Below are 24830 nucleotides of genomic sequence, written 5' to 3'. Positions count from 1 at the left end.
AAGACCAAGGCCCTCTGCTGGCTGAATATTTGCTCCCACCTTCACCAAAGGTTCATATGTTACTGCAGAGAACATTTACTTTTACAATTTGAAACTTAGATATTTTTACCTATTATTTTATTCTTATTTATTTTAATTTTTTTAAATTTATTTTCCTGATTTTTTTGTTGGTTGATTGAGTCTGCCAGTCACTTGAATTCCTGATACCAGGGGTTTTACTGTACAAATTGCAAGCCACATGTTATGATAATATGCTGAGAAAAAATAGTTCAAAAGGATAAAGACTTACCTCCAAATTGGGGAACAGATTTGCAAGTTCAATGAACAATGGCAACAACACAAAGCGGATGAAACCTGTTTGGGATGATGGCTTTGACACTTTGTCCCTATCCATGAATGGGGACACTGGCAGACCTTCAAGTTTCTCCATGTCACTCTTCAACACAAAATAGAAAATATGGAGGATCAGAAATGATTGTGAGCTTTACACATCTTAAGTCGTGATTTAATTTGGATTTAGGTATCACTCGGTTACAAGAATTTCACAGAATCCTTACCCAGCTCTGATTTTCTTCATTGTACTAACGATAACCCCAGAAGAGTCCATTTGTCCTGTTTTTAACTTAATTCATCCTTTGGGTGAAAGTTGAAAACTTGGATGAATGTAAAACAGGTAATTAACCTGCTTCTTTGCCATTCTCACCAGGCAAGCTTTGTTTCAAATTAGACTCTTTCTGCATCGACAATCAGCTCAAATTTAAGCATCAACTTTAAAAACTTCTACCCTCCAAGTCACAAAATAGAAATTCATTCTGCTCTGGGTACATTAGTCACATGATGTATGGAGAAATACGTCAGCTCTCTAAAATCCAAACCAATTTGTGCCCAAATGACCTGTTCGATTGTTTCAATGAACACCATTTGCAATGTAATTCCTACTATAATATTATTATTAGTATGTTACCACTTAGTAAATTATACATGAGCTGAATAGGCTATACAATATTTAGATCTTGTGTCTCACCATCTTTTAATAAGGGATGGCAAGAACAGCTATAAGAGGAAAAATAAATATTACATGGTCCAGCTCCCAAAATACCTCAATAAATCATGGAGACATGGTACAGAATGAAAGTCCTCAACTAGAGAAGTAGACATTCAGTTACCTTTGATATAAAGTAAGAGAAACAGTCACCCTTCAATCAAGGAAAAACGTAAATATATCTTTACATTATATTGAGGTGAAGAAACTTGTCTTTAAAAGATCACATTAAAAAATTTAGATGATGATTTGAAAGGTACGTTTGAGGCAAGTTTATTAAAGGAGATTTCCAATAACTATTGGTTATTATCACAGCTCCACAGCTATTAAGATAAGTAAGATCATCACATTAATTGCATGTACAGCTATACAGAACATAACACAATCTCAATCAAGAGTCCAGGTCCAAAAAACACATCCCTTTGATTTCAGAGCAACTTATATTTTCAAATCAAAACCAGGAGAACTATTATGGAATTTCTGACAATTTAAGACAATCACAACTGTTCTGGAAATTTATAAGAAAAATTCACTAGTCTGTCCACCTTTGCGACATTTGAATTTTTCCTCAGTCTTTTTCTCCCCCAACACTTTTCAGTGCCATTTCAGGTCTTGTGTCTGAATCATGAATCCCAATCTGCAAGTCTGTCAGCCTAATGGAATGGAACTGCCTGCATCATAGACTGGACTTAAGAGAAGAGTGCTTCTCCAAACAGGACTTCCACTGCCTTTCTCTGATGACATTCACAAAGTATCCTGGTTCTGTAAAATTCTCAGAAAATCTTCTGCTTTCTCACTAGTTATGGAAATCAAATGCTTCTTTCAGGCATAAAATGCTAGAAATATTTAGCAGGTTAGGCAGTAGCAATGGAGAGAGAGAGAGGGGGGGGCAGGGAGAGAGAGAGAGACTAATACATCAAATCCAGGACCTTTCATGAGGCCCTTCAGTCATCTTCCTTCTTCCAAGCAAGCAGATGAAACAAGGTGACTAATTCCATTGATCTTTGTGACAGAGATTCCTGAAAAGTCTATTCATGTTTCAAAATTGGTTTTTTTTTTCTGGAACTATCAGTATTCATTCCAAAGTTTCATTTTCATTCAAATATAGCAATTCAAAATTTTCACATTGCATAAAATATATTAGAGTACCTGGTTGAAAAATTCTTGCAGCAAACAATCTAGCCATGGTTCAGCCACATCCATGGGCCGTGCTTCATTGGAAATATCACTAACTTTTATTATAATCATTATAAGCTGTGAAGAAATGATATTACAAAAATATTAATTGGCTTTAACTGATCACCTTAGAATTGTGAAAATACTTTACTACAAGAAATATTTAATCATAGTATTGAGGTTCATGAAAATGAAATCTCTGTACATAAATGATTTTTTAAACAAGCAAATAGAAATGAAAGCATAACCATTTGATTATAAAGATAGTTTTCTGATAAAGAAGGAAGGAAGGCGGGTAGGGAGCTGGAGGAAGGGAGGCAGAGCGATGAGCCTCCAACTTCACACCCCCTTTCCCTTCCTTCTCTGAACAGACAGCTACTCTTCTTCACCATCTGCCCTCTCCCCCATCACTTCTCAGCTTCTATCCTCCCATCTATATCCACCTTTTACCTTTTGCTTTTAGCCTGTGTTCTTCCCCTTTTCACCATCCTTCCCCCACCCCCCCCCCCCACCCCATCCACCTTTTCATTCAGGCATCTGCCTGATTTTTGGTACTCCTGATGAAGGGTTCGGGCTGTGAAACCTGCTGAGTTTTTCCAGCACTTTTATTTTCTGCACAAAATGTTAAGATACATAATGTAATTGGAAAAAATGACATTTGCATGGATAAATGTAATACTGTTATTTTAATTTCAAAATAATTTGCCCTGAACTATAGTCTCAGCACAATTCCATCTAGATGTTACACCAAGAGCAATTCGCAGTCTCCCATAAGCCTGACAACCAGTATGTCTTTGGTACATTGGAAGAAACTGAAACACTGGAGTAAACCCAATCAGCCACAGGAAGAACGAGCAAACTCCACCCAGATTGCATTGGAAGTCAGGATTAACCCCAGATTGCTGGAACTCTGAGGCAGCAATTCTATTCACTGTGCCAGTGTGCCCTCAAATGTACATTAAAAAAAATCATATCTTTAAAAAACAATCCCATCCCTTTTATTCCAGATAAGTAATAACTGAAATCACTCATCACTGGAATAATTTCAACAAATCTCTTCTGTACTATTAGTCCTTCACTTTATTCCTAAAGTTAAATAACCAGAATTGGATGCAATACACCACTTGTGATTAAAACAATGTTTTATGCTGGTTCAATGTGATGCCCTGCCTTTGTGCTCTCTGCCTCTATGAATTCCAGAATCTCGTACACTTTACTAACCACTCGTCATTCTTTTCATGGATTCAAGCACAGATACACAATGAGCCTCCTGTTCAATCAATTTAGTCCCTCTCTCTATTTGCCCACTCTCACGCCCTCTCTCTTTCTCCCTCTCCAATCTTTCTCCCCTACTCTCTCTACCCCACTCTCTCCCTCTTCCCCTTTTCTCCCCCACTTTCTCCTCTACTCTTCCTGCACTCTCTCCTTCACCGTTACCCAGAAACTCAGAGTATCCATTTTTTATTATTCCCCTTTTATTTCCCATCACCTGTTCCCAAACTCCCTACTGATTGAGATCAATGCAAATGAACATCATAATGACATCATGAATGAATATTAATAACTGCAGCTGCATCAATATTGTCTGCTTTTCACCATCACCTAAAGGCAAAATGACCTAATTTGTCTCTTCCTGTCACACATATTTATAATTAAAAAAGCATGAGATAAGTAAACTGCGTGGCCTTTTACGTAGCACATTACATTTATCTGAGGTGGTATTTTAATCAGAAAATATGTGAAGACTCAATGTGTATTTAGGGAATGATTGATAAATTTGACGATATATTTAAATTAATGCAAATGTAAAGGCATCAGCAAGTAGACTAATCAATAATTAAAATAAATCTTGAAAGCATATCAATTTATATTTTAGCATTTTATGACGTAGCAAAGCTCATTTGTAAAGTTATATTGAGAATAGTTCATGAATGCTTGAGTACATTCTCTTCAAATGAACAATGATGTATGAGAGAAATCAGAATAACTCAGTGACGTGCCACTAAGTTTTGAAAAGGGGTTTTCAAACTTATTTTGTTTAACACATAAAGAGCAGCAATATTTTGCATTTTATTTAAATAACAAAAGAAATGGTTTGTATGGACAGCCTGAAAGGCAGGGAAGAACAATTCAACTCCCATTTATGAAAAAAAGTTTGAAAAGTTGATGCGGTCACACAAATTTATATCTGTGGGCAAGTCTTTTTCCCAATATGCATCAGATATGCATCAGATTGATGATCACTGGAGTGTTCAGGAAGACATTGTTTTAGTGAGGTAACCATTTCTGATTTACTCTCATATATTTTCATGCAGTTTCCCAATCTACCAACTCACTATTCATAGCTTCATAATCTGCATTGTCACAGATTTAAGATTCAGGTTTTGGATTGAACCAAATCACCTCCAACCTTTATGTTAAATTGTACCAGGGAACCAAGCACCAATCCCTGCAGCACACCACCACACACTGAAAAGCAAGCATCCACCATCACCCTCTGACTCCTGTCACCTAGCCATTGGCCAGCTCACCTTGGACCCCATTGATTCTAACTCTCCAAACCACCACCATGCAGGTCTTTGACTAAGGCCATTCTAAAGTCCATGAAGACCTCTCATTTCCCTGCATTCATCAATCCTCTTGGTCAAAAAACTCAATCAATTTTATGAGGCACAATTTCCCATTCACAAAGCCATATTAATCATTCGTAATCAATCCTTGCATTTACAAATCATGTCTCTCAACATTGCCTCTAGCAACTTGCCCATGACTGCCATGTCAAGCCATTCCTGGCTTGTCCTTCAAGTCTTAAAGGCACAACATTGGCCATTCTCCAGTCTGCTGGCATGCCCCCATGTCTAATGAAGATACAAAAATCTATAACTAAATGCAATCTGCTGGAGAAACTCAGTGGATTGGGCAACATCAGAGAGAGAAAAAGGATGATGAATGTTTCAGGCCAAAACCCTTCATCAAGCTGGGATGTGGAGAAGAGAAACTAATGTAAAGAGGGGTGAGGGAAGGGGTTAGGACAATAGCCACATGAGATTAATGAATCAGGGAGGGTGAAGGATGAGAGATAGAGGCAGAAGGTTGCCAGATGCCAGACGAAAGGAGAGAAAGGCAAAATTCCAGCATGTGTGTGAACAAAATCTCTGTCCAGGCCCTTGCAATTTCATCTCTTGAGTTAAACAAGAAAGTCTGCAGATGGTGGGGTTGAGTGCAATACCTGACAAAGGGCCCAGGCCCGAACCATGGGTTAACCTTTCCTTCAGATAGATCCTTTCTCCAGTACATTTGTGTATTGCAATTTCACCTCTTGATTACCACAATGTCTTAAGATGCACTTCATCAGGCCAAAATTGCCAATATGCCTCCTCTTTAATAATGTCAATATTTCAACAGTGTTCTCCTCCCAAAACTCAATGGTTCCATGTCCTTTTCCATGATTGTGATGATGTAATGGGGGGAGGTGGGGTGTATTATACTGACTGTTTGCTATTGGCTATGGCTTGCTATTGGTATAACAGATGGAGATGCTTTCCCACTGGCCAGTTTAGTGGTGGTTATAGTCTGTTAATAAAAGCCCAGTATTAGTATAACACGTGTCTGGTCCATTCCATGTCAAATCAATTTTATTAACAGACTGTCAATCATGGATGCTTCCCTGAAACCTGGAAGAGTCGAGATAGATCAAGATGCCACCTGAGCTGGAGAAAATTTTCACCACTGGCTCCAGTGTTTTGAAGCAAGCATGCAAGTGAACAATGTTGTGCAAGATGCAGCAAAAATGGACCATTTTGTGGCTTTCCTCAGAGAGTTACCCTACTCCGTGGTTAGGGAGACAGCTGTCTACCAGAATGCCTTGAATCTCCTCAGAACCTATTATGATATGCCACAAAACATTTTGTTCACAAGACATCAGCTTCACACTTGAAGACTACAAGCCAGAGGGAGCAAAGATGCTTTCGTATTCGCACTAAAAGGGCTATCAAGAGCCTGTGCTTGCGCTGCTGTAACAGTCGAAGCCCACTGAGAATCTTTGATGCTGGACACATTTATAAGCAGATTGGAGTTGAGGTACCTCAGGCAACATTTACTGGAGACCCCAGGCCTAACCTTTAATGCTGCTTTACAACAAGTGAAGATCTTTAAGGCTGCCCTACAAAGTGCTAAAGTCCTCGATAAAGAAAGAGATGCTGAACCGGTGATCCACTGCTGAGTGCCACTAAACCACAGCATAAAAGCCACTACAGAAGATGCTACTTCTGCGGTTTGGCGCTACACATTCGCTCTCAGTGCCCCGTGCAGCAAGCCAATTGTGCCAACCGCAGAAAGTGAGGGCACTGGGCCAGAGCCTGCCATGCATGAGAGTCCTCGCCTAGCTCACGCTGTGAGTTGAAGAGTAAGAAGAAGAACTCAAGCACTACTAATAAGCAGGGGTGTCACTGCAAGTCTGCTATGTTGACCTGGGGAGCCAACGATTCATCTAATTCTTTCCCCTCTTCTCCTTCTTCTGAAATCGTAAGTGGAACTGCCAGCGACGTGGCAAACTCCAACAGATCGCTGCTGCAGGGAGACCCTATTCTAGCGTCCATGACAAAATATATTCCACAATTCATCTGAAATCAGCTTATCATCAAGAGCCTATTCACAAAGATGAGAGGCAGTTTACTACTTTTGAGGAAGATTTCAAACTTTTTCAGTTTAAAAGAGTCCCTTTTGGAGTTACCAACGGTGTATCCATTTTCCAAAGAGAAGTGGATAAACTAGTAGACGCTCATAACTTGCAAGCCACCTACCTTTATCTGGACAATGTCACTATACGTGGCAAGGAATTAAATGATCATGATCGGAACTTACAAAAATTTCTCCAGGTGGCCAAGCATCTGCACTTAACCCTTAACAACGACAAGTGTGTATACCGCATTAAATGCCTGGCTATACTAGGTTATGTAGTGAGTAAAGGGGAGACACCCCAGACCCAGAGAAAATGAGACCACTCATGGATGTAACCCCACCTGCAAAACACAAGTCCCTCAAGTGTTGCCTGGGGATTTTCTCCTATTATGCTCAGTGGGTGCCCAACTACGCAGATAAAGCGCGGCCACTGTTTAAAACTACTAGTTTTCCCCTGTCTGAAGAAATCCTCCATGCTTTTGAAAATATCAAACAGGCTTTTGAAAATATGAAACAGGATATAACCAAGCAGACAATGTCAGCTATTGATGAGGATTTACCATTTCAAGTGGAATCTGATGCGTCAGATTGGGCATTAGCAGCTACTCTAAATCAAGCTGGTAGACCTTTAGCTTCTTTCTCTCAGACATTACACGGCCAGAGGTCAGGCAATCCTCTATTGAAAAGGAAACATTCGCTATTGGAGAAACATTTTAGCCAGAAGGAAATTCACTTTGTTAACTGATCAAAAATCTGTTGCCTACATGTTCAAAACTAAATCGAAGAGCAAGGTTAAAAACGATAAGATCGTGCATTGGCAAATTGAGCTTTCTACTTATGATTACAATATACTGTACCACCAAGGAAAATTCAATGACCCTCCGGATGCACTTTCTCGCATGACCTGTGCAAGTCTGTAGCTAGACCGTTTGAAATGCCTTCACGATGAATTATGTCACCCAGGGGTCACTACCAAAGAAGAGGTACAAGGACAGCCTAAAGAAATCTCTTGGTGCCTGCCACATTGACCACCGCCAGTGGGCTGATATCGCCTCAAACCGTGCATCTTGATGCCTCACAGTTTGGCGTGCAGCAACCTCCTTTGAAGAAGACTGCAGAGCCCACCTCACTGACAAAAGACAAAGGAGGAAAAACCCAACACCCAACCCCAACCAACCAATTTTCCCTTGCAACCGCTGCAACCGTGTCTGCCTGTCCCGCATCGGACTTGTCAGCCACAAACGAGCCTGCAGCTGATGTGGACATTACCCCTCCATAAATCTTCGTCCGCGAAGCCAAGCTAAAGAAAGAACCCTCAAATAATAAGAATTCCTATTTCCTTAACATCATTGATGAATTCTCTCTTTTCCCCTTCTCTACAGCACGTGCTGACATTTCTGCTAGTTCTGTTATTAAATGTCTTGATATGATTTTTAGTATTTTTGGTTATCCTAACTTCATTCACAATGACAGAGGGTCAGCTTTCATGAGTTCTGAACTTCTTGATAGGGGTATAGCTACTAGTCACACTACAAGCTATAACCCATGGGGTAATAGTGCAGTGGAGCACAGTAATGGTACAATCTGGAAAGCTATCAGTCTTGCGCTAAAATCAAAAGGTCTTTCCTCCAGCCACTGGCAAGATGTGCTGCCAGAAACATTAAACTCTATCCATACATGGCTTTGTCCAGCTCCCAATGAGACCCCTTACCAATTGAAAACTGGATCGACCTTGCCGACTTGGCTATCTAAACCTGGAGCAGTTTCATTAAAAAAACATGTTAGACCCAGCAAAGCTGACCTGCTTGTAAAGAGTGTTTAACTGCTTCATGCTAATCTGCATTATACTCATGTTATTTTTCCGAATGGAAGAAAGGACACTGTTTTCCTTAGGGATCTAGCCTCACCTGGTCTACAGCCACTGACCTGACCCATTCTCTACCCTGCCCATCACAAGAAACACTCGAGGAACAATACCCTCTTCATAGGAATGTTTCCTCACGTTCTCCACTCCCTTCCACACCTGGTGACAGAAGTCCTTCAGTTAGAGATAAGACTCCTCCATCTGTTCCCTTGCAAAGATCAACATGAATCTTACAGCCTCCCCAAAGGTTCTGTTATGACCATTTCTAATCTTAGCCATGAGTACAGTGACTACAGTCACCCTGATTTCTCAGGCTCGCAGCTTATTTTTTTTTGCTATGTATTCTCATTAATTCTGTTTGTAACCCTTGATCTTCTGTAATTTTTTTTACTTTTGCCATTATTGTATTTTATTAAAATTGGTCAATTTTGTGGTTGGGGGGGTTAATGTGATGTCCTTACTTTTGGCTATAGATGTAGAGATACTCCACCCTACTGGGTTAACAGATGGAGATGTTTTCCCACTGGTCAGTTTAGTGGTGGTTAAAGTCTGGTCCATGTCTATGGCATATCAGTGGTATTCATTGAAGATCTCACCCATCTCCTGTGACTCCACACACATATGATTACACTAAACTGAATGAAAGGCGGGGGGTGTCTCTCTCCCTGGTTACCCTTTTGCTCTTAATATACTTGTCGAATCTTTTAGAATTCTACTTTACCTGCCAAGGATGTCTTATCTCTCTTTATTGCTCTCCTCATTTCCTTCTTAAATGTACCCTAATACTTGTCAAGGGACTCATTTGATTCTTGCTCTCTATACCTTTTTTCCTGATTTGAGCCTCAATATGCCTTTGTGACGGCGCACATACTCATGGCGAACCAGCCCCACTTGTACTGCCACGTAGCAGGGCAGCCATGAGAAAACGGCACCGTTGGGGGACCTCCTTGCCTCGTGGCTTTAACCCAGCGTGTGCCTAGGACAGCTGTTATGACATCACCGCCTACGTGGGGGCCAGAGCTCACGTTGGTCTTAAAGAGGCGCGTGCAAGATTTGAAATAAACAGTCGATGAGACCCCCCCCCCAATGAGGTGGCTGTGAGTCTCTTGCTTAGTAGCTGCTGCTACATTGGTTATCCCGATGAGCTAGACATTTTTCTGGTCGCCCAACATGGATCCCGTGGAGATTAATGCTGTCGCTGTTTCACCTGAGGAATATCTCTTCAGATGCCACAACGTTTTACCACACCGTGAGCATGCTGGACGAGGAGACTGCAGTCAGGGTGGATGACCTCATCCGCAACCCACCAGCTGAGGGTAAATACCCTGCCTTCAAAAATCTCCTTCTGGGCACATTTGGCCTCTCCCCACAACAACGTGCCTCCAGACTCCTGCACCTAGATGGGCTAGGAGACAGAACACTGTCGGCCTTGATGGACAAGATCCTGGCACTGGCGGAGGACCACAAGCCCTGTTTCTTGTTCCATCAGATCTTTTTGGAGCAGATGTCTGAAGACATTCAGCTCCTGCTGGTGGACAAGGAATTCACGAACCCATGGCGAGTTGCAGTCCGAGCAGATACCTTCTGGCGAACCAAAAGGTAAAATGAGGCTGCCCTCAGCCAGGTCACCCACCCAGGAACCAGCCGGTCACAGCCCTCCCCCCAAGAACAAGCCAGAGGAGCACCATCCCACCTGGTGCTTCTATCATCAATGCTGGAGAGCCCAGGCTCGTAAGTGCAGACAGCTCTGTAACTTTCAGCGAAACGACCTGGCCAGCTGCCATTGATGGCTGCAGTGGCTGGCCACACAAACAGCCTCCTCCGTGAGAACCGATAAGTCCACTAGCTGGCAGTTCCTGGTGGACACCGGAGCGGAACTGAGCATCTTATCCCCGACCATCCTTGAGGCCTGGACCCGAGTACGGGGTCCCACCCTGCGGGAAACCAACAGGTCCACCATGAAGACCTTTGGCACTGCAGGGTGCAGATCCATATTGGGAAAGATAAGTTCCACTGGAGGTTCGAGCTGGCCTTAGTGGGTGCCACTATTGGGGGCCAATTTCCTCAGGGCACATGGCCTACTGGTGGATGTAAAGGGCAAACAGCTGGTCAATACTCGCACCTTCCATTCGGTCCACCTCGATACCACGGAAGTCTGCAGGCCGGAGATAGCCGCCATCACCACTCCCAGGGACGAGTATTCCAGCATATTCGACGAGATCCCCATCATTCTACAATCACAATTCACCACCTCCATGTCCCAGCACAGGGTTTATCACCATATCTCCAAGGCCAGGAGACTACCACCTGAAAAGCTACAGCTGGCCAAAGAGAGTTCTCCCACCTGCAGGAGTTGGGGACTGTCCACCGGTCCGACAGACCCTGGGCCTCACCTCTCCACATGGTTCCCAAGTCTTTTGTGAGCTGGCGACCCTGCGGGAATTATCGGCGCCTGAACGATGTGACTACACTGGACAGGTATCCAGTCCCGCACATCCAGGACTTCACAGGAAACCTCCACGGTGCCCAGGTATTCTCGAAAATCGACCTCGTACGGGGTTACCATCAGATCCCGGTCCACCCTGATGATATTGATAAGGCCACGATCATCACCCCATTTGGGCTGTTTGAGTTTTTATGGATGCCTTTCGAACTTAAAAACGCGGCCTAGACTTTCCAGCGCCTCATGGATGCAGTAGGCTGGGATCTGGACTTTGTGTTCATATACCTCGATGACATCCTTATCGCCAGCCACGACCACGAGGAGCACAAAGTCCACCTCCGCACCCTGTTTGCCCGTTTGGCAGTGTTTGGTCTCACGGTTAATGTGGCCAAGTGTCAGTTTGGCAAGCAGACGCTGCAGTTCCTGGGGCGCATTACCTCGGCGGCCGGAGCCGCCCTGGCACCAGAGAAAGTCGCGGCTGTGCGTCAGTTTCCCAAACCCAACACCCTCAAGATCCTGCAAGAGTTTATTGGTATGGTGAACTTTTATCATCGCTTCATTCCCGGTGCAGCCTGCATCATGAGGCCGTTATTCTCCATGCTCGCTGCGAAAGACAAGGTCCTGGTTTAGTCAAAAGAGGCAGAGGGCACCTTCACAGCAACAAAGGACACACTGGTGAGCGCCACACTATTGGCTCACGGATTAAATTTTGCATAATTAGGGAAATAAATGTCATGGAGAAAAGGCAAGTTGGTGGACCCTGATTATTATTAAATAATGGAGCAACCTCAACAGGCCAGATGGCCTATTGCTTTTCCTATTTATTATGTTTTGTTTTTTTCTACTGTTATCATCAATAGGAGAGTTATGAGTAAATGGGAGAGATTCTTAATTTAAGTTAAATGCTTGGTATAAATGCCAGTATTCCAGCTAACAGTTTTTCACATTGCATCATGCTCAGGCACCATGTATATGACAGAGCAAGGATTTGGACTCTTGGCTTTGGACATCAATGCCAGGGTCTAACCATTTACCATTAAATTATCAATCCTGAAATATCTTTAACTTCGGTAATTCAACTAAACATGTATAGACAGCAACTCTAAGAGGGAGGTTCAATAGCTTGGATACTCACAGTTTCCTTGTGGTCTTTGTTCTTAAAATCAAACACTGGAAGAATGGACCTGAACTGGTTCAGAATCTCATTGTGACGAACCATGTCTGTGGCCAGGACGCATCTACATAGAACATAGAACATGTTCAGGCTATTCAGTCCATGATGTTGTGCTAACCTATGAAAACCTACACCACAATAATTTAATTCTACCCTACCCCAAGGCCATAACCCTCTATTTTTCTTACACCCAGTGGCTACCTTTCAAATGTCACTGTTATCCCATCATCCGTCATGGTAACTTTCTTTTGTAATGTAAGTTTTCAGCTATTTCCTGTCTACAGTAATACATCTTGGTCAAACATGAGGTACCTATGACTTCCAGATTTTCCATTTTTCATGTTCCACGAACATGATGTTCACTGTTTGTGTTTATATAACCCCAGTTGGGTGAAAACTACTTTCTCATTTAAAGACTTAAGAGTCTCAGAGTCATACAGCATGAAAACATAATTCAGTCTATCGAAAATGACCAGAGGATATTCATCTGTGTTAATCCCATCCTCCAGCACTTGGCCTATAGCTTCTATGCTTCAGTGATTTGAGTGCCTGATCCAAACACTTCTTAAATACTTTCAACTCCTCTTTCAGGCAAGAACTCACCACTCTGGGTGAAAAAAGTCCCTCTTAGATCCTTTCTAAATCTTTTATACCTTAGGGGGTGGTGCGGTTAACGTAGTGGTTAGCACATCGCTCTTACAGCGTCAGCGACCCTGTTTCGAATCTGGCAATGTCTGTAAGGAGTTTGTATGTTCTTCCGCGTCTGCTTGGGATTCCTCTGGGAGCTCCAGTTTCCTCCCACCCTTCAAAACATATGGGAGAGGGGGAGTTGAAGTTTAATTGTGTGTATTTGGGAGGCAGGGGCTTGTGGACCGGAAGGCCTCTTATTGTGCTGTATGTTTATGTCTGTCTACATCTCAACCTTGTAGTGTGTGTCAAAAGAACCAAAGACTTGCTGATCCAAACCAAGGCTTTTATTAACTAAAAGACTGGAGCATATCACAAGTAGGTCAACCAGTCCAGAATGACCTAGTCTGGCTAGGAGCAATCCTTTAAGACCTGCCAGTAGGTGTGGCTACACTCTCAGCCAATCACAGTCTTCCTACACTACCATCTTTACGAATATACACATTGATGATAAAATCTGTACTATCACAAACCTAAAAGTATGTCCTCCCATATTATTCACCTCTGAGAAGAGGAAAAGTTTCCTTCACCCAACCTTATCTAAATCCTTCATCATATTACATACCTCACTGAAGACCCATCTTAAGTTCTTCCACTCCAGGGAAAAAAAACCCAGCCTCTCCTCGTCACTAGGTCACTCCATCCCAGGCAACAAAATGGTGAATCTCCCCATACCCTCTCCAGTGTTATTACACTTCCAATAGTGTGGTGACCAGAATTACCCCAGCTGAGATTTGACCAAGCATTATAAAAGTGGAGTAAAACCTCCCTACTCTGACTAATGATTCCTTCTTAACCACATTATCTACAGGCATTGCCACTTTCAAGATTTTGGACTTGCAGAAGGTCCCTCTGATCCTCAAATGCTCCCTTGGGTCTTAACATTCATGGGTTATGTCCCAGCCTCATTAGTGTTCCCAAATGAATCACCTCATATGTATCTTTATTAAACTCCAAATACTATTTAACCGTAGAAACATTGAACATGATAGCAACAAAACCAGCCCTTCAGCCCATCTAGTCCACGCAACACTATTTTTCTGTTTAGTCATATCAACTTGCATCCAGACTCTTGCCCTCCATATCCTTCCCTGTATCTATCTAATCTTCTCTTCAATGTCAAAATCAAACCCACATCTAATCACTTCCTATGGCAGCTCATTCCACACTCTCATCATCCCCTAATTGAAGAAGTTCAACCTAATGCTCCCCTTAAACATTTCATCTTTCACTCTTAACCTGTGTTCACCAAACCTTAGTGGAAAAACCTGCTTGCATATACCTTATCTATACCCCTTGTAATGTTGTATTCCTCTATCAAATCTCCCCTCATTCTCCAACGCATCAGGGAATAAAGTCCAAAACTATTCAACCTTTCCCCACAACTCACGTCCTCAAGTCCCAGCAACAACAACAAAAATAAGACAATGCTGCCAGAGTTCCTATAATGGCAGTGGTGCCACTGATGTGGACCCAGGAACAGCAGGCAGCAGAGAGAGGATGCTCCCTTGCAGTGTCCTCCTGCCCAGACCAACTGCTGATGACTCTATACAGGCTTTAAAACCCTCAAAGGAACTGATGAATTTTTATTTAAAATCCTGCAAACCCAGGGTCTAGGCCCAAAATTACGATGCCTTGGTTTAACAGCAGGCACGAGTCTGGGGAAACAACAGATGATGCAGGCCACCAGTAATGGGGAGAACACCCCCCCCCACTGAGAAGGGGAATCAGAGGAGATGACCCCAAGGATGTTGGCCATGGTGGCAGACTAGCGAGGAGTTCTGTGGCTGAAGGACACACACAGGTGGTGTATTGTTGGTGATGAGGTCAAAGGACTCACACCAGGCTGCAGGGTGCCGGAGACTGGCTCATGAGAACCAGATATCAGAACTGGGATTCAAGAGAGTTCTGAGGCCAACATGGGTTCCCAAAGGTCCCAAGCGCTGAAGGCTTCCTCCTCATGGCGGAGATTTGGATCGAGGCTTGGGTTGCCTATAATTTGAACTGAAATGGAGTCTTGTGTGGCTGCAGAGGCTGTGGGAGCGCTGCAGGAAGATCCATGGACACTCATCATCATGGGTCTCTCTTTTGCTTCTCTTTCTCTGACTACAAGGTGCACTGGGCAATGCTAATGGCAATCTAAAGGCAATTTTGTGTAATATTACATATCTGTTTTATTACATGACAATAAATAGTTTCTGATCTGATATTTCCTGCTCTCTTTAAATCTTAAAAATTGTACATTTAAATTTTAAATGCAGATGTACAGCACAGTGACAGGCCCTTCCCGCCCACAAGCCCATACCACCTAATTACACCCAATTGACCTAGAAGTCGGAGGAAACCCACAGACTCGGGGAGAATGTACAGACACCTGACAGACAGCGCCGGATTTGAACCTGGTTTGTTGGCGCTGTAGCGTTGTGCTAACCGCTAACCATGCCTTTAATGAGATACGTTGATATCTTGCCTGTAGGTAGGAAAATTGCACATAATACTCCAAATCTGGGCTCAACAATGTCTTACATAACTTCATCATAACGTATGAAATGCTGTACTCAATACTTTTGATTTATGGAGGCCAATATGCCAAAAACTCACTTTGTCATCCTATATCTCAGCCCATTTTGTCAACTCAATGATATAATCCTTCAGCCTTAGACTACCTTCCACAATCTTTGTATTATCTGTTGGGGCATCAAGTACACACAGTAAAACCCCTGTTAACCAGCACCTACAGGGATTGGCAGATGCTGGATAAGCGAATTTTAAGGTTGCCTGAGGCGGTGTTTTGCGTGAATGGAGAACAGCAAGGCACACCAATTTTAAGATCCCATATTTATTACCCATTTATTTTACACTTTGCTTTTTTACCAGTTGCTTGAGATTGCTGATTGCTTGAATTCTAGTTACTGTATTTGGATACTTGCATGAGAAATTCGCCTTGTGCTTTGCTAGGCCTCCAACCACAAAGTTCATTTCCATTGTGAATATTGAAGAAAATTATTGACTACTTCACCTGCACCTTCTAGCTCCATGCACAGATTGCCCGTGTCCCTAATGAGCCCGACATTTACTCTGGTTGTTCTCATATCCTTGCATACATAGATTATTCATGAATACATCACTTATTCAGTGATATTTTATGACCCCTCTTGCTTTCCTAATTAGATTTTTAAGCATCTCCCCCACACTTTTTATGAGAGACCTCTCCCAACTTTAGTTCTCTATACTTGCTGCATGCTCCTTTTTTTTAAAACCCCACCCCAGCTTCCCAAGATATCCAGAGCTCCCTGTACCTCAGCCCTGGCTTTTACTCTTAAATGTTGGCCCTGAAGTCTTGTTACGGTATTGCTCCTTTGAGTGCTTGCCACTGAGCAAATGTATATTTACCTACAAGTAGGTGCTCCTAGCAAAGTGATAACACTCTTTCACTTTTAATTCCTCCCTCAGTACAAAAGTAATGGATTCCTTAACCAGAGGTGCAATATCACCTCTCCTTTTACACTCCTCTGTTTTAAACATTCTGTACCTTGAGATATTGAGTTACCTGTCCATCATTCAACCACATTTCAGTAATGGAAGCAGCATCATAATATTAATTACAATTTCAAGTTCAACTCCCTTCTCAGCGAGACTCCATGCCTTAAATAGATGCAATTTAGCTTTGTATTCATCTGTATTTACCCACCCACACTGCTGACTGAACTTGCTGGCTTTTTCTCCTCAATTGCAATATCTCCCCACTGGACATCTACCCTGAGCCCCTTTCTCTTGTCTACTCACAGTTAAAATCTTCCCCAATAGCACATCATCCCGATGACAATCTTGGTTCCATTCTGGTTAAAGTACAACCTATCCCTCTTATACAGGTTGCCCCATCCCCTCAAATAATCCCAGTGACCCAGAAACCTAAAGCTCATTCTTCAATGCTTATCAACATATATTCATCTGAACTATTCTCCTATTTCTATATTCACTAGCACGTAGCACTGGAAGCAATCCAGAGATTATGACCTTCAACATTCTGTTCTTTGAATGGCCTATCCAGGACCCAGCACATTGAGGCAGCCATGAAGAGAGTCAGAGGAGATGCTGCATTATGTCATAGATTCTATCAGTCTTCTACAGGCAAATATGTAACAACAACCTCGCTCCCTAAACTCATGTTGCAGATCCTTTTCCCTTATCCTATCTATGACATTTGGACAAAATGTAACATAACTGCTGGCTGTTACTTACTTCAGAATATCCTGCAGCCACTCCAAGGTATCCTTGACCCAAGCATCAGTGAAGCAATGAACTATCCTGGAGTCTCATTTTTGGCCACAAAAATGCATACCTGCCTTTGTAACAAAAGATTTTCCAAACACTATCTCTCTCCCAGTCTTATTCCTCCCTTCTTTCTGTGAAATCTGAAATCTGCAGTATAACCCTCCAAGGTGCCACAAACTGCAGGCCATATGCCCAACAGTATCCAAGCCAATAAACCTGTTTGAGGAGGAAATGACCATAGAGGAATAATACACCAGTTGTCTACTCTTACTGTTCTTCCTGGTGGATCCTCTCTTTCTGCACTGGTGTCATCTCATTAAAAATACCATTCCCTTCCAAGCAAAAGTAACCCATTGCAAGATAAATATCTCTCCAATCTGTAACTTTGAGCATATACTGCCAAATTGAAGCATGCTCTCAAATGTACTTTATTTATGATACAGCTTCTATTGGGACTGACAAGCCAATTGTGCTCTATTGCATTAGAACAGAAAGTAACTGTTGAATAACTGCTGAAAAAGCAGTCTGCCACATCTTGCACAGAGTTCAAGAGCATTGCAACAGTTATATTTGCTCCAGGGGGTTGTCAAACTGCTACTTCCTGGATTCAAAAATAACATTAGCATTAAATCTAAAAGCAATACAGCTTGGAAAACAGGCCCTTGGATTCACCAAGTCCATGCCAATCATCAAATGCCCATTTGCACTTCCTACTTTATTTTCCCACCATTGCCATCAACTCCCTTTAGCTGCTACTATTCAACTCCACAATATGGAAATTTACAATTAAACTAACAGCTCCATCATCTTTGGAATGTCAAAAGAACCCTGAACACTTGGTGGAAACCCCTTTCACACAGCCACTTTGATGGGGGAATGTTGCACCATTATTGAGCTATGCCTTCTGTGTAAAAGGTACAAACATGGAATGGGGGGATCATTCCAGTCCTGCCTTTAAGCGAGTAGAAGAGGTAGCAACAGTGCCAAATTGATGCTTGTGTAAAAAGGGCGATCCATTGTTCAGGGACCAGGTCAGAAAAGGATGTGTTTGTGTTGTGTATAGTTTTTGATGGCATATAAGAACCACCCTCCCCAGCACACCATGGTGATAGCCCTGGACACTATTCCATGCTAGGTCACTTGGAAGGGTCGTGGGTAAGGTGTGCACTGCACTGAAGCTGAGTCATAGTATTGCGATAAATTAAATTGCGATAGATCAGTGGTTCTCAAACTTTTTCTTTCCACTCACATACTGCCTTAAGTAATCCCTTACTAAAGGTTGAATGTGAGTGGAAAGAAAAATTTTGAAGACCATTGATATAGATAAATAGATCTATATGGAATATATAGGAATCCCCACTTCTTTATCATATAAGGGTACATGATTTTGTAAACAATACAAAATCATTCTCAAAGAGTGAGCTGTTTAGCACTTTTTGCCTGCTTCACCATTCAATCCAGTTGTGGTTGCCAGTTCCTTGGTGTCAATTTCTTGCACTAAACCCATATTCCATGAATGTTATTAAGTGTCACTTCCTACACTTAAGCTACTTTTAGTCAAATTAAGTTAATAGTTTAGTTTTTAGAACCCATTTTCATTTTCTCCTTGCTGATAGTAGCAATGTATTGTTTGAGTTAATTTGCATTTAAAAGTGAAAAGCATATGCAGTTCTCGTTTTCTTGTACCCATTGTTAATTTCCATTTGCTATATCATATTTTGTTTCCCAAAGTGCGCTCATTGGATTCCCAGTAAATTTTGGATTAACTTGCAACTGGAAGATTGACAAAAATTGGTGTGTAAATATATGCTACCCAATGAAATATTGTAATGGGCATGCATTGTTTAATTTTCTCCCCTGCTTGTTTCCCATTACAATTTTCCCACACTCGTTTATTAATTGCAAGCCTATGTTTTATTAAATTATGTGCATATATTCCCACGCTCTTTTGTAAATTGTGCAAGTTTTATTCTTGTTACGATTTTCCCACACTCTTCTATTAATTGTTGTGTGTTAATAAAAGTTATGTTTGATTGCAAACCGTGTGTCCAGACTCATCCCTCTCTAACCTGATACTTTCTCAACACAACAATGACCTGTATGGAGACCGACAGCAAGCCGTAGGGAAAGTCTCCTGACAGCCAACCACCAGCCCCACACTGATCCCACTCTCCCCCCACCCCCCCACCCCCGACAGCCTACCACCAGCACCCATTGATAGATAGCGGTGACGCTAGCGAGCCAAGCAGAGACGATGATCACTGTCAGCAGACTCACCATTATCACCCTAATTTCAACTTTGTATATAAGACCTGGGGGATATTTTTGAGCCTTTTTGTGGAAAAAAAAGGTGGGTCTTACATGCCATCAAATACGCTATGTTATACATTACACTAGATGCTGATGCCAACACTGTTGTGTTATGTCCCACCTCTTTTGCTCCCAGAATGCCGGCTTGCTATGTAAAATGACACACTGGCCCGGCATTATAAAGGCATTGTTTGGTTCAGTGTAAATGGCCAAAGTTGGTTTCATGATGGGTCCTTTTTGTGGCAGTATTGCAGGATCTCTGTGTAAAAAGTCCTTCTGTTACAGGACAGATATGCAAAATTAGAGAGCACCAAAGATCAGGATTGAAGTTGGGTCTCTGACACTATGAAGCAGCAACTCTTCTACCTCTGCTAGTGCAATGCCTTATTCTCCATCTTGCTGTGAGAAGGTACATTCTTGATAGTGGCAGAATTTCCATATCTTCTCATTGACCCAATTATAAACAATTCACATACACTATTAGAAAGGAATTTCCACAGAAAATAAGTGAGGATTATTATCATATACAGAAGTACTATGTATTAGTGCATAAAAATCTTACTTTCTACATCTTCCTATTGCAAGATGAGAAGTTGGAGTACTCACTTTATCATTCCCTCTCGAATTCGTTTATATTGTTCTGTTGTCAAATTTCGGAATATATTGTTTTCATGCTGAGGGTGCAAGAAAATGAAAAAGAAAATTATACCAGAACCATCATCTGTATTTACTGTTAACATCCATAACTGAACAGAGTCCCTGTAAATGATTACTGAAAAAGTGCATGATGTGCAGCTTCCATTAAAAGTTAGAGTGAATCAAAGAATAAAATCCCAAAATGCTAATGAACATGGATGGAACCAAGGATCATCAAAATCTTTTTAGAATAGTATTAACAGATTATAATCTCATGTGGTAAAAGTAGATGAAATTCTAAAATATAAGCTTTAAAAGGATTAGATTTCATAAATGTCATTCTCAATATGATAATAATGATGAGTTTAGTGTCAGATGAATTGTACAGCATTTAAATTCTCACTTGTTGCAGCTGAACAGGTACTTTATAAAGAAAAATAACTACAAAAACAACTTTTTTAAAAATTATAATAGCATACTGTCACAGATTTGTGTTATTATTAATCTTTAAAGTTAAAATCTTTAGTCATAAAGATTTAAAGATAAAATCTTTAGTCATAAAGATTTAAAGTTAAAATCTTTAGTTATAAAGATTAGTTATTTTTTAGTAAAATGAGTTAAATATATTTCTAATGAGGGAATTGTGGGCTGGATTCAGGGTCACACAGAGACACCATATACCTTTTCACACAGAAGTAATTTTCGGAGTCGACATGTCTGGAAAAACAAGAGCCATAAAGCTGAATTAGTTTCTTAATTGAAGACAAATACTGTGTGTGGTTCTTAAAAACATTTTTGTGTACATTCAGCATTATTTTAGTAGCTGTTTCAAAACTCATGTACCATTAGAATGACCTGTGTAGACTTTATGGAGTCATGTAACCACTTAAACAGAGATGAGGGTCAGAGTTTGAGGATGTGAAGTGACAAGTGTGTTTTGGATAGAAATGAAACTGAAACAGTAGTGATGTCAGGTCAGATGATTTCAGAGAAACATAAATGAAGAGAGAGACATTTTGAAACCACCCTGCGAAAGACACAGGGGTAAAACAGTAGTCTCTGGAGAAAGAAGATGCTGCTCTGTATTGTGTGGCCCTAAAGAAGAGTCACTTCACTGTTTCTTTGAGTAAGGAGGACAGTTTCGGAATTGAAGATACATTAACCGGAAAAAGGTACTTTTGTGTGTTGCTCCTGGAAAAGGGGATGATAAACAAGTGGCTGTAAAGTAAGTAAGACTACTTTGCTCTTGATTAAGAAAGAAATCAGCGGAAAATAACTTTTAGGCAAGATAAGAGAGACTTTGTGAAATCACTTGTGAGAAGAACGATCTCTCTGAAAAACAACTCATCAAAATACTTGCAAGTTTAAAGAAATCTGAAGACATGATGTTTAAAGGTGAGCTGTGATTTAAAAATCTTCAAGCAACTTAAGAATTTTGATGCTGAAGTTTAAAGTTGGCTTTTCAGTCTTAAGACTGAACTGTAATGTTTTGAATTTTAACATACATACCTACATTTGTGCAGAGTGGGAATTAAGTTAGAGTTAAGTTTAGAGATAAGTAAGAAATGTTATGTTCTTAATAGTTTAATAAAAACTATTATTTTGAATTTACCATTGTCTGGTGTATTTTCCATTGCTGTTCCTTTGTTGTTACTAATAAGATTTTATTAGTTCATAACAATATTTAATTGAATTAAAAAGAGACAATAAATATAAAAAAGCTAGATAAAAAACATTTTGTTATCCAAGTGCAAAAATGTAACTCAGCAGAAGTGCAGTTTATGCAAGAAAACATCCTGAAATCTCATACTTTACACCAAAATTTAGAATGTTCAGGACACCACTACAACTAAAAACTGTTTTCTTTTAATATTACAAAATCATAGGAACTAATTTTTTAAATAAGTTTTGTCACCTAGAAACTAACACCATAAATGGCTGTGATGATTCATTAGTCAATGAGCTAAACATCTTCTATGCCCGCTTTTGAGAAGGAGAACCCAACAGTGCCTACTAGAATCCCTGAAAAGGCAGAGGGCCCTGTGATATTAGTCTCTGAGGTCGACATCAGAACATCATTCAAGAGGGTGAACCTTAGCAAGCCATCAGGCCCTGACAGTATATCTAGCAGGGTACTGAAAATCTATGCCAACCAACTAGCCGGAGTGCTCACGGACATTTTCAACCTCTCATTGCTGCAATAAGAAAGGTTCCCATCTTACTTCAAAAGGGCATCAATCACCCCAGTGCCCAAGAAGAGTAGAGTGAGCTGCCTCAACTACTATCACCCAGTAGCACTAACATCAACTGTGATGAAATGCTTTGAGAGGTTGGTCATGGCCAGAATTAATACATACTTAAGCAAAGGTCTGAAGCCACTACAATTTGCCGATCATCACTTTCGCACCACAGCATATGCAATATTGCTGGCTCTCCACTCAGCTCTGGATAATCTCAAAAATAGCAACTCGTAGACTAAAGCCCAGCCTTCAATACTATTATTCCCTCAGTGCTGATCAAGAAGCTACAAACCCTAGGCTTCTGCAACCCCCAGCAACTGGATCCTTGACTTCCTCATCCTTGATATTGGAAACTACAGTCAGTACAAATTGGAAACAACATCTCCTCCTTACTATCAACAGAGACACACCTCAAGGATGTGTGCTTAGCCCACTGCTCTACTCACTAAACACCCATGACTGGATGGCCTGTTACAAATCTAATGCTATCTACAAATTTATCAATGATACCACAGTCATTGGCAGAATCACTAACGGCAATGATGGTGCGTACAGGCGGGAGATAGGTCAGCTTGTAGAGATGGGTCATACCAACAAACTTGCGCTCAGTGTTTGCAAAACCAAGGAGATGATTGTGGACTTCAGGAGGAAGCCAGGAGAACATGATCCAGTCATCTTTGAGGGCTCAGTAGTGGAGAGGGTCAAGAACTTCAAATTCCTAGATGTCAACATCTCTGAAGGTCTGTCCTGGAGCCTCCATGCTAATGCAATCATGAAGAAGGCTCACCAGCATCTATACTTTGTGATGTGTTTGATGAGACTCTCGAAAACTTCTACAGGTTGTGTACTGTGGAGAGCATTTTGGCTGGTTACATCACTGTCTGGTACTGAGGTGCCAACACTCAGGACAAGAAAAAACTCCAGAGGGTTGTTAACTCAGCCTGCAACATCACAGGTACCAGACTTTACTCCATTGAGCACATCTACAAGAGGTGGTTTCTTAAGAAAGCAGCCATTATCATCAAGGACCCCCACCACCCAGACCATACCCTCTGACCTCTGCTACCATCAGGAAAATGGTACAGAGGCACAAGGACAGCTTCTTCCCCATTGCCATCAGATTCCTGAATAATCAGTGATTGAAAGACATTTTGTTTGACTTTGACTTTGTGTGCACCATTTTTATTCCTTGTTGTAAGGTGGTTGATATGAATGTTTCCACTCTGAAGCTGCTGCAAAGCAACAAATTTTGTGACTTGTTCATGACAATAAATTCTAATTCTCATTCTAATCGTTGGACATGTTTACCCGAGTAATTTTTTTGTGTCTAGATCTTTTACTCTCTGAATATCTGACATGTTTTGTGCATTTCACATTGTGGCTTCACACACTAATACCAGCAAAACACAATTTAAATAGTTGCAAGCAATGTTTATATAAGAAGGGAAATGGACATGTTTACAGCACCATGTTGATGCTGAGTGCACAATTTAAAATAATTCATTATTTTTCTGAATATTTATCACAGAAATATGTTCAGACTTTTGTGCAGTTATTGACCATAATAAACACAATCATGTTTGTTTCTCAGAATCTTGAAAAAAATGTCAAATATTGTCTGCAGAAAGTGGATGTTAGCATTAATAGGACTGTTCTTGCAGAGTGTCGAATCCCTGGTGTTGTCTATCCTGGAGGATTATTAGTGATGTTTTAAGAAGAAATAGATACATTATTGAATATCAGTCTTGAGGGGATGAGTGCATAATTTAGTATGTTCTAACAGTAAAATAAGCAAAGATGGAAAATGAAATAGGCTTTTTAGCTCATTGACTCTGGTCTAGCAGCTCAGTGAGAAGAGCTATAGATCAACTTCCTTTAAACCTCTCAATTCCATATCCCTAGATATTTTCCAGATAATAATCCGTCATAAAAGATTCAAATCTTAAGAGAGGAATTAATTCCAACTGTTGGCTATCCTTTAATAAAACCATGATTCAATTTCTCAATGACATTCATTTTAATGTAGAAGATGACAGCCATTTAGTTTGGAATCAAACAAGATGCCATCTTCCACAGGAGTTTGGGAGCTATAAGCTATATGGGTGTAAGAGGCAAGGCCTCCATAATCAGTAGAAACTGGAGGCAACACTGACTGATGATGTTAGTTTGAATACACATCATTGCATTGGAGATACAGAATTTTGATAGCTGAAGTGGAACAAAATGAAGCTGGCCATGTTAGGAAGATCAAAGACATAGAGGCTACATTATCTGCATTTGAATGCCTAGGCACTATTGTCCAA

The 24830-nt window shown here is 41.1% G+C and overlaps 1 protein-coding gene across 1 annotated transcript in view; it reads right to left on the bottom strand.

Moving 5' to 3' along the window:
* LOC138761931 (high affinity cGMP-specific 3',5'-cyclic phosphodiesterase 9A) overlaps window positions 1-24830 on the bottom strand; it is a 145031-nt gene that overhangs the window by 5025 nt on the left and 115176 nt on the right. The window contains exons 11-15 of the mRNA XM_069934916.1: window positions 20969-21004; window positions 20258-20325; window positions 12341-12443; window positions 2192-2296; window positions 290-436 (exon numbers count right to left, since the gene is read on the bottom strand). Coding sequence (XP_069791017.1) covers window positions 290-436; window positions 2192-2296; window positions 12341-12443; window positions 20258-20325; window positions 20969-21004 — 459 coding nt within the window. The remainder of the gene's footprint in view (window positions 1-289; window positions 437-2191; window positions 2297-12340; window positions 12444-20257; window positions 20326-20968; window positions 21005-24830) is intronic.

The sequence above is a fragment of the Narcine bancroftii genome, chromosome 4 (assembly GCF_036971445.1).
Source record: "Narcine bancroftii isolate sNarBan1 chromosome 4, sNarBan1.hap1, whole genome shotgun sequence".
In the NCBI taxonomy this organism is placed as follows: domain Eukaryota; kingdom Metazoa; phylum Chordata; class Chondrichthyes; order Torpediniformes; family Narcinidae; genus Narcine; species Narcine bancroftii.
Note: the sequence above shows the minus strand (reverse complement) of the source record. Positions and strands in the feature narration are given on the sequence as shown.